This window comes from Pantherophis guttatus, chromosome 8 (genome assembly GCF_059756535.1).
Source record: "Pantherophis guttatus breed Tessera chromosome 8, ASM5975653v1, whole genome shotgun sequence".
In the NCBI taxonomy this organism is placed as follows: Eukaryota; Metazoa; Chordata; class Lepidosauria; order Squamata; family Colubridae; genus Pantherophis; species Pantherophis guttatus.
The window spans coordinates 18,812,858-18,823,143 of record NC_142070.1 but is presented as its reverse complement, the minus strand read 5'-3'; the positions used below and the strand labels follow the sequence as shown (position 1 = coordinate 18,823,143).

General features: G+C 41.2%; 1 protein-coding gene and 1 long non-coding RNA gene across 5 annotated transcripts in view; one reads left to right on the top strand and one right to left on the bottom strand.

Moving 5' to 3' along the window:
• Positions 1 to 401: 401 nt before the first annotated feature.
• Positions 402 to 4,356, bottom strand: LOC117678968 (uncharacterized). The gene is made up of 2 exons (XR_004595196.2): positions 4,254 to 4,356; positions 402 to 1,312 (listed from the first exon to the last, which is right to left on the bottom strand). It is a non-coding gene; the product is annotated as an uncharacterized LOC117678968 (long non-coding RNA).
• Positions 4,357 to 4,420: 64 nt separating this feature from the next.
• UNC5C (unc-5 netrin receptor C) overlaps positions 4,421 to 10,286 on the top strand; it is a 377,791-nt gene continuing 371,925 nt past the window's right edge. For all 4 annotated transcript variants that reach the window (XM_034440510.3, XM_034440509.3, XM_034440508.3 and 1 more), the window contains exon 1: positions 4,421 to 5,480. In XM_034440510.3, coding sequence (XP_034296401.1) covers positions 5,357 to 5,480 — 124 coding nt within the window. In that variant the 5' untranslated portion in view covers positions 4,421 to 5,356. The remainder of the gene's footprint in view (positions 5,481 to 10,286) is intronic.

The window sequence follows — 10,286 nt, the reverse complement described above, 5'->3', positions numbered from 1 at the left end:
AGGCAGTAGCCTTCTTTATTGATGTACGTGACAATCTAAATATTAGACGGATTGTGTAACTGTTGTAAATGCACTTCACCTGCTTTTAGTGAAACAACAGATGGTGTATTAACTTTTTCCACTTTACTGGTTCTTATTGCAGGGAGAAATGTTGCAACTCTTAATTCTGTATTAATAATTATCATCACACATCCACTTTGCTTTTGAGCATACATGGAAAGTTTAGAAAAGGCATAAAAACTCTTTACTCTCTTTAATTTCTCTTTCTATAGCTGAACTGCGATAGGTAGTTTTTTGTTGGAGTTATAAACTCACACAAACCATTTCCCCTTCCGTGATAACACGTGTGAAAGATTAGGCTGCACAAACCATAAATCATACATAGAAGCACACTCCTCAAATTCAAATTTCTTAATAGTTTAGTAGGTCATCTTATTTACATTAAGTGATAATGATGGAGATTATAGGTTTGCCATAGAGAGAAAGTGAACCATGCTAATTACAAAATTATGTAATTGATTATAAAACGTTGCATTTAAAACACAATAAAAAGGCAACAAAATATGTATCAAATATACACAAGGGGGCAAATTCTTTAATGACCAAAGCCACCAATTTCTTTGTTCTTTCCTTCCTATGCATTAGTACTCCTATTGGCCACCACCATTTGTTTCAATTATTTCATATTGATCAATTTCAGCTTCCTTTGGAGCTTTGGAGTTTGTCCTCTCTACCAGGATAAAACAGGACCTTCTGAACTCACTTCTTTCACTAGAATATGTTCAAGTGTGGATAACACACAAACTAGGTAACAAACTAGGTACCTAGCTTGGGTAAAGAAATGTCTGCAAGAAAACAACCAAGTTCAGGGAGCATCAAGGATCCCTCAAAATGTTTATAATTTGTCCTTTTATATTATTTATTTAAATCCTGCCCTTATTGTTTTTACAAGGTGGTGAACCTATCCATCTCACCTTCCTCCTATCTTCCCCACAACAGCAATCTGTGAGATGAATTGGGCTGAGAAAAAGACTGGCCCAAAGTCACTCAGCTGGCTTTCATGGGAAAGGTTGGACTTGGATTCACGGTCTTCCGTTTTCTAGCCTGGTGCTTGACCACTAAGCCAAATTGCCTCTTTATGGTACCAATAATTGGCTGCTGTGCTCAAAACATGGTGGAATGAGAGATGGGAGTCAACTTGTTCCTGGTTCACGATTTTGGAAGTCAGTTTTCCAAATTTCCTGGTATGAATGCTGCATTCATCCTCTGTTAGCATAGGATCTAGGATCTTAGGGTTCTCTTGGGAAGGAATCTGAAATGAGAAGGGGAATGTAAGATAAGAAGCTGCAGATAAAAGAGGAAATCTAGGAGCACAAAATAATGTTTCTGGAGCTGTAATAGAGCCCAACTAATTCTTCACGGCAAATTTCCTATTCAATACTTGGTTCTAGGAATATTCATTATCTTAGCATGGCCTGGGAGCTTTCCAAAATTGTCACAGTATGCATTCCAAATCAAGTCCAACCATGTCTAAGTCTTCTTTTAATTGGTTAAATGCATAAAAGCATAATGTCTACCACACCTAATAATGAGTAATCCATTAGGGCACAGCACAGCGAAGCACATAACATTTTCATACTAATTGTTCGCATGTATCTTAAGTTGAGTCTCCCTTAGTTTACTATGCAGCAAACAAATAAGCCATTAACACAATTAACAGATGTTGAGTTACAGAGTTAATTTTGTTTTTTTAATTAGTTGGCCAGAAAGCAATCCCAGGAATTGTGACTAGGTATTTTAGCAAAATAGCAGTATATATGGAACAAGGCAAGAAATAAATGCTTTGTTTCCCTAACTTAGTAAGCAAAACCTATTGCTTTTTCAAGCAGACTTCTTAGAAAATGCATGCATTTGATTTATTATTTCAATTTGTATATTTTTCACCCTTAGTGTGCTCAAGGAAGAAGAAATGGGAACCAGTATACTTTGGTGAAATCTATCTTCTCACACTTAGAAAATGGGCATTTGTCTTTTATTTTTTCTTCTTTTGGGTATGCCCAAGGATGCAAAATGGTGTAATGTTTTTCTTTTGGTTAATGCAACCAAAAGTTGGTTCGGCCCAGACTGCATCTTTTGAGATGTGCCTTCCATCCTTATGTGTGTTACCTGTGCCTTCCATCCTTATGCTGACCAGATATTTTGAGATTTCTGGAAGTTACAGTACCTAGTTAATCTAGGCTGATCTTGAAAAGTTGAGCAGAGTCACACCTGATTAGGACCTGGAGAAGACACCATGAAGTAATCCTAGACTAGACTGGGAGATTAACAAAACATCCTAGAAGAAATAGGAAACTACTGTACTTCCATTTTGTCACCAGAAATTTACTAGAATATGTTTATAAAATCAGTAGAAGGACTCAGAAGCAGAAAGGAAATTTTATTTATTTTTAGCCCTAACACTTTTGGGAGGCACCAGGTTACACAACTGATCTACATGTTCACATTTGTCAGAGTGCATTGTTCCAGTGTGTAAACCATGGTTTATTTTGCTAGTTTGTAAAACCACAGAAGCAAGCTTCAAAGAATACCAAGTCATGAACTCTGCTTTATAAGCTAACAAAGACTGGATTCCTATATTATCCTAAGCCAAAACCAAACAACACACACTAGCTGTATTCATATGAACCCATGGATAACTTAATGATTATCATGTTAAACTAAAATGCACTTGGCTAGGTTGTAGTTCAGTGTCCAATCACAACCATTTGATGCAATGTGTAAGCTCAGCCAGTAAATTTTGTCTTGTTCTTAAGTGAGCTTATGGGTCTTATAGAAATGTTCCTGTACTCTACTTCCTTGAAAACAATTCATTCCCCAAAACAGATACAGTATAGAGTCAGAGCAGTGAGAGTATTGTGCGCACAGAGATGGAATCTGAGATGGAAAGATTCGAATCTACCCACTATGGAAGAATGATTAATGAAGTTCAGACTTCAGTTGAAATGAATAAATTAACTATTTTGATTAGAGAAGACATCATCTACATGTTTTTGCTTACTGGACTTCTCTTATGGATGCTTTGTGTAAAAATGAAAAAAACTGAACTTGTGACTTATGGTTCTAATGATTAGACAGTAACCATAGTAAAGAAGAGTAATGGTCTAACTTTAGAGATATGGGTAAAATATATCTGTATTTATAACCACTATGAAGAATATCAAAACCACTTGTTTATATGCTTCTTCTTTCTATTTTTATTAACTTGGGGGGGGTTGCACTTTTTTCTTTTTCTTTGATTTCTTTCTCTTTTCCTTTGCATTCCTTTGCCTATTCCTTTGTATTAGCTTTTACCTTTATGTTTTAATTTTTTTAATAAAAATGTATTTGGGAAAAGAAACCCGATGGTTCACAGGGGTTTGAATTAAAAAAAAATCAGAAAGCAAATAGTGAAGAACTCTTGTATTGCTGCAAATAAAACTGAATTATCAGGAGTGGGGAGGAAGTCTTTCTCTTTAGTAACCACTTATCCCCCTTAGAAGGGAAACTATTGTTTAGAGAATCTCAAATTGATTGCCAGAATAGTTAGAAACTACTAACTATTAGTAGTAGTAGTAGGAACTACAAACACTCTTACTGTGGATATGTTGTGATGCTCTGCCTTCAGTTCTTGTCTACAATCAGCTACTCCAGAAGACAAGCCCTGCATCCCTTATAGCTGGCGAAAGTGCCTTTATTCAACCTAAAAAGACACTGGTAGGTAGTATTTTACTAAACTATTGGCAGATATGGATAGTGCTCTTCCATAATCCTAGTAGTTGATCCTCACCGCTCAATCCTAAACAAGGTTACTCAGAAATCCCAAAGATGCTTTTTGCATGAGGCAACTGGACTTTCTGGGTTTTTTTTTTTTTTTTTGAAAACGTTTTGCTTGTCATCCAAGAAGCTTCTTCAGCTCTGAGCTGAAGAAGAAGAGCGGAAGAAGCTTAATGGGTGAGTAGCGAAACGTCTTTAAAGAAAAAAACAAAGTCCAGTTGCCTCTTGAAAAAAAGCACCTTTGGGACAACCTGGATGACTGAAGAATCTCCATATAGGCAGTTACTCAGAAATGAATCTATCCTATGGGACTTACGCTGCAATAAGACGCCTGGCAGCAGCCTCACATCCACCTACTCCTTATTCATTCATTTCATCCCGTTGCTTTTACTCAGTCCGCGCAGCAATTTTTTCTCTCCCCGCACCCCCACACAACCTACTTTCGCGGAAAGCCATCTTCGTGACCGTCCTTTTCACAAAATATATTGTAGGAAAGAGTAGTCTTGCTTCTCTTCTCCTGCCTCGCGGATACGCGGAAGGTCCTCGTAGCGTTTAGGATTGCGAATCCACTCCGGGCAATTCGCCGCCCGCCTATCCTCCACACACACACCCTTGAAGTGCGCAGGCGGGCACGAGCAAGGGAGGAGCCACTCTCGTCCGAAAGTCCAGCTCCGGGTTTTGCAGCAGTTTCCAGGGGGAAGCCGAGCGCTTATTTGCTTTACTACCGCGAGGTGCCTCAGCCGGGGCTTCGCTCCGCAGCTCGTGGCCAATATTCGGGAGGGAGGGAGGGAGGGAGGGAGGAGGAAAGGCAGAGGGAGAGTACGGCGCGCCGGCTCGCTCCGCTTTCACGCCGGCGTCGCGGCGCGAAGGGGAGTGTGCTTCTGTCGGGTCGCCGCGCCTCCAGAGGGAGTTGGGAAGGATGCTGCGGGGAAGTCGGTGCAGCTTCCCCTCCTACTCCGGGGCTCGGCATCCGGCGGCTCCTTCAGACTTCTTAGCCAAGACTATGAAATGACCATTCCTGGTCGCCTCGGAGTCGCCGTCGCCTGGACGCCTTTCCCACCGCGCGCAATTCGGGCTAAGGAGCGCGCTACCCCACCTTAGGTGGAGCCCCCAGCTGCGTTTACCGGCCAAGCCAGGGCGGCTAAAGAAGAAGCAGCAGCAGCGGCGCCAAAAGCAGAAGAACCAGCATTAAGCGACGGTCGGACAGAGGGAACTCTCCTACGCTTTGGTCTCCAAGCGGGGCTCGAACTGCTGTGCCCGCAAGCGGGGGGGTCGGGCGAGGAGAAGCCCCTCTCTGCCAAACGGGACAAGAGCCCCCCCCCCACTCCACCCGAGCGGGCAGGCGGGCGAGGGTCCGCCGCGACTGCTCCCTCCCCGTCGGAAAGTCGAGAGCCGGGCCGGCGGGAGGGCGAGAGCTCGCGGAGGAACCGCCGCTGCTGCCGCTACCGCGGCCAAGGAGGTGGAAGACGGCGGCAAGGGGCGCGAGCCGGACTCGGGCTTGGAGGGCTCTTGGGCTTCGAGTCTTTTTCTCCCCGAAGCAGTCATGGGCAAAGGGCTGGAAGCCGCCGCCGCCCGCTACGGACTGGGACTGGGATACTTACTGCAGATGGTCGTATTGCCCGCCTTGGCTATCCTGAGTGCCAGCAGCCCCGGCTCGGCTGCGCAAGGTAAGGCTGCTTTTTCATTTCGCCGGTGAACCTGGACGGCCGTTTTCCTCAAAGGTTGGACGGAGCGGACGCCTCTTTGCCTCGCCGCCTCCCCGACAGCCGGCCAAACCTAGGCAAAAAGCCAACCCTCGCCGCTTCTCTCGCCTCCGCGGGTTCAGGCGGACGCTCGGGGAGGGAGGAGGCGAGGGGAAAAAGCCCGAGCGCACGGAGGAGGAGGAGGAGGAGGAGAAGAAGCGGCTCCCAGCCACTTTTCCTTTTGCCCGCAGCCGCAGCCTGTCGCGGTGGAAAGAAAGTCCCCCACCGACTTTTAGCCGGGTTCAGCGGGGAGCTCCAAACTCTTCCCCCCCCCCGAAGAGACTTGGGGATCGGCGTGTTAAGGGTGGGCGGGAAGGCGTTTTGCATCGCTCTCCGCTGTCCCCCCTAAAAGCGCTGCGAAATCCAAGCGGAGAGCGATGCAAAATTGCAGTTTGCAGGCGCCGGAGGAGGAGAAGCCCGAAGCTCCGTGTTTCTTGGCTCCGCTACTCTGGATTGCCAGGATTATGCGGGAATAGGAGGAACTCCCTTGGAGAAAGCGGGGTCCCGCCGTCCCGTGGCCAGCCTCCTTCGGGAGCAGACACCTCTTCTTGTTGCTGAGTCAGGCGGGGGTAAAAAAAAAAAAGCGAAGTGGCTGGTTTAAAGATTTGCACCTAGGCGGACAAGCGGGGCGCGGTAGTTTAGGACAACCGGGTAGGTTCGGCTGGGTCCTTAGTTGGCAAAAAGGTGGAAAAGAAATAATGAATACCCCCCTCCTGCTTTGCAGACAGAGCTAAGACACTTCTCCATCTTTCAGCCGGCTCCTTTAGATTTATTTTGGGCATTATTTAATCAGTGGCACCAGTCTGAATCCTTTCAACTATACATATCTATCTTCAGGTATTTTCCTCCTTCCACAGTAAAAATTAAACAGCCTCCTATTTTCCTCTTCCGCTCTTCACTAGTTTGATCATCACGCCCATGTATATTCCCTTCCCACTCACTTAGTGGCATGCTTGTCCTCAATAGAGGTTCTTCCTTCTCCAAATGGTTGTTGCCTTGAGAAGTGGCAGGTTTAGTGTGGCGAATGCCATTAAAGTGTTGATCGGCTTTCTTGCTTTCTGCTTGTTCTCATGTTGGGTGGTTGAAGAAGGCTGGCCCTTTGACTATTCCTCTAGAAGTTGATTTTCACTGGGGAAGACTTCGGAGGCAAGGGAATATTTTAGCATATCAGAGGTCATTCTTAGAGAGGACCCAGAGGTGACAGGTTTTGGCAATCATGAAGGATAACAGAACAGGAAAGAAAAAGAATTAGCACCATGATGCTAATGGACTACAATCTAAAAAAATAAGAATGCCATGGGTACGTACGCCTGTGGAAATAAACACATTGAACACTAGTTTTCTGTCAGGGTTGCTGATCATATCAATGGGGCTTGTGTAGGAGAACTTCTCAACAAACAGTGTTTTATATTCAGGAGTTGAATAAGATGCCATTTGGATTTTTTGCTTTCAGATATTTCAGAGTGGTGCAGGAATAGGTCCTTCCTTGGCTTGAACTCATTGCTTTCACATCTTTTGTCAAATACTTCTTCATACTAAGTTATGATAACACAGGGCTTATTCCTGATTGTTAATTTGTACTAAAATACTGGAAAGTTAGAGAGGGCTCTTTCGGACATCCGTGGCCTCTGTTTTAAGCATAGCAGAGGCACCAGATTACTGTACCACTTGGTGTCTCTGTCTTCTTATTGCCATAGAAATAACCTTTTACAAAGTTTCCTCAGGCTGTAATTCTTTGCCCACTTTTTTGGAAATTAAACTTAAAAATGGAACTTGTGACATGTATGGAATTAGCTTTCAACTATTTGTTATAATTGATAATTTTTTTAAAACCATACTTTTCAAATCCAATCAGTAACTTCTTTCAGAACATAAATCAAAACTGTTTCCTTGAGAATTGCTACTACCATTGGATACTAGCAGAAAAGATGACTATTAAGCTTGAGAAAGTCTGGTTTTTGTGATTTTGGACTCGCTTTTGAAATATGAAAAAAAAAGGGCTTTCTTCATACATGGGAAACAGACAAGAGTTCACCCAGTTCGTATCCAAAGTCTGTTAGTCTGATGAATTCCTTGTCTTCAGCTCACAATTTGAAAGTAAACAAAAGGGTTAATGGGAGAACAAAGCATGCTCACTTAAGACAGCCAAATGAGAAGACAATCTGATTAGTAGTGGAAAGTGAGGAGATAGGGGAGAGGCAATATAAGTGGGACAATTACTTGGATGGCTAATGCTTCTTTGTGTATTAGACATCTCAAGGAGCTGTGATGCCTGAAAGTTGATTATTGTTCTTCTGCATGCTTTGCTCAACAGGAATAGAGGTTTCCTGAGCCTGCTTCTTTCTGCACTTCCCACCTCTTAGAGCTCACCTAAAATACAGTTTTCCAAAAAGAATGAAGCTTGTATACAGGATTCATTATCTAACCAACATAGTAGACCAAAACCAAAACCAAACCAGAATTATGTCTGCAGTCCTCTACTTTTTGTTTAATGATTTGATATATTCTGACTCCTAGAGTTGCATGTAATAAACACATTTCTAGATTATGTTTTGCTTTATTTGCTATATTACAGAGCATTTGATTTGCAGGATTCTTCCTGCAGTTGTCATCTTGAACTTCCTTGCCACATATCAGCAGCTGAATAATAGGGTTTGAAAAGAAATGCCATCCTTGTGTTGATCTATATACTGTGTACAGAAAAGATGAACATTTTCATCAGACTGAGTAACCCATTTTCATTGTTACCATGGGGAAGGAAAGAGAGAGCAGAAATACATATTTATTGCAACCACAGTTGAGAAACATTCTAGGGGAAAGAGACTTGTGTGTGACAAAGTTGTTGGACATTTTCCAGAGCTTTTGTTCTCAGTCTAAGCAAAGTATAGGAGAAAGCCACAGCAAGCATAAGGAGTCTTAGTGTGCATGTGTTTCATTTTTGGGGACTCACAGCACCTGAAAATGTCTTTCCTTTCTCTCCTCACAATTTTAAATTGGCCTATAAGGGCAAACAATATAGATAGGATTGGTTTAGACTCTCCGATTTTTTAGTGTGGTATCAAAGAATGGTTGCATATCTTGAGGGACTACCAGGAGTTGAATTGAATGAACAAAATTTCCAACATAGGAATATCCCCTTAAAGCTACAAAGAAGTAATTGATTGTTTTGTTTCTTGTTCTTTGAATCAGATGTGAGTAATATAGTGTTCATGTGGGTGATTATAGCACTTGACGTCCTTTGTAGATGAAGTTGAAATCCTAGTGATGTCTACATTAAGCATATATGAAGAGATTCTGTGTACGCGTATGCAAAAACAAACAAATAAAATGGCGGCCAATTTGAAGTTCTAAAATTTAGAACTTCTAAAAGTTCTAAATTTGAAACTAAGACCTTGTCATTACAAGTGCTGATAGTATGTTTCATGATAGTTTGTGTAATCCTGAATAAACTTGGTTTTCACATTAATGATTGCCATTATAACCTTGATTGTCATATCATCTGAAATGTGATAAAAAACGTAGAAAACTTTCTATTACTACAGATAGATGTAACTATAGTAACTAAGTATGAAAGGTCTTTTGCTATTTTTACGCAGGGAAGGGAGTTCTTCTGTAGCATTATACTGCATGTTAATTTTTAATTGGTTTATTTCTTTTTCAATTATACTTCCTAGTCTTGTGTTCACTTTTCATAACAATGAACATGACCCCAAACAGCTTACTCATTTTCTGGGTTTAATACAATGTAATGAATGAAATGAGGATATCCCATGTTTGAAGGAATGATAATATGAAAACAGAATAATTAATGCAATTGCAAAATTAATATATAGGTAGGATGTATTCATACATCCTACGAATACATTACCGATATTATGAATATTGTAAAAGAAAGTGGTACAATCATTGGAACTCCTTCCAACAATGGAGAAATTTATTTCCCCCCCCCTTTTTTTTTTGGTACTTACCTATTTCAGAAATCAAACATGTTTTAAAGCAGATACCAGTTAAGTAAAATAAGCATTGAAAGACAACTATAAAATAAGTAAAACTTTGAGCTCAATGCCCCTATTGTTTTTGCATGACTGAGATACAATGTAATTTATTACAATGAGCAGATTTTTTTATTTTATATTTTTACACATTACAATTGGGCATAGGTTTTCCTACTACCTGTTAGTGTACATCATGAGTGTTACATTTTGGAGATAACAACGGGCTCTGTAAAAGAGAACTGACATCATATTGGCAAAACTTTTTAATGTGCCTTGAATATCTGTGCGACTGCGTCTTCTGATTAGACTTTATGCACTATCCACCAACACATAAAACTTTACACCAATCCTATCATGGTTTCATCGATTTCTGTATCAAAGTATTTTCCTCCTTGATTCCATTGTTCTTTATACTTTTTACCCATGGATAAAGTATTACCAGCATTTTTGAGCAGTTCCTTTTTTGTGCGAAATTCTGTCTAATATTTCAAACTGATGTTGCTTTCGCAGATTCCAATTAAATCTATGTTCTGAATGCAAAAGTCTTCTAAAATTCATTTTTGTCTTAGAAATCAAACACATACTCTGAAAAGATTTTAAGTTTGTTTGTTTGTAATATTATCATTTTATAACTATTGAAAATTTTGCTCTGTGTTGATTTTTTGAGGTAGGGCTGGATGCCTTGGGCATTTTTGGATTCCCTTTTACTACATTTTGAAAATATATTCCCTAACTC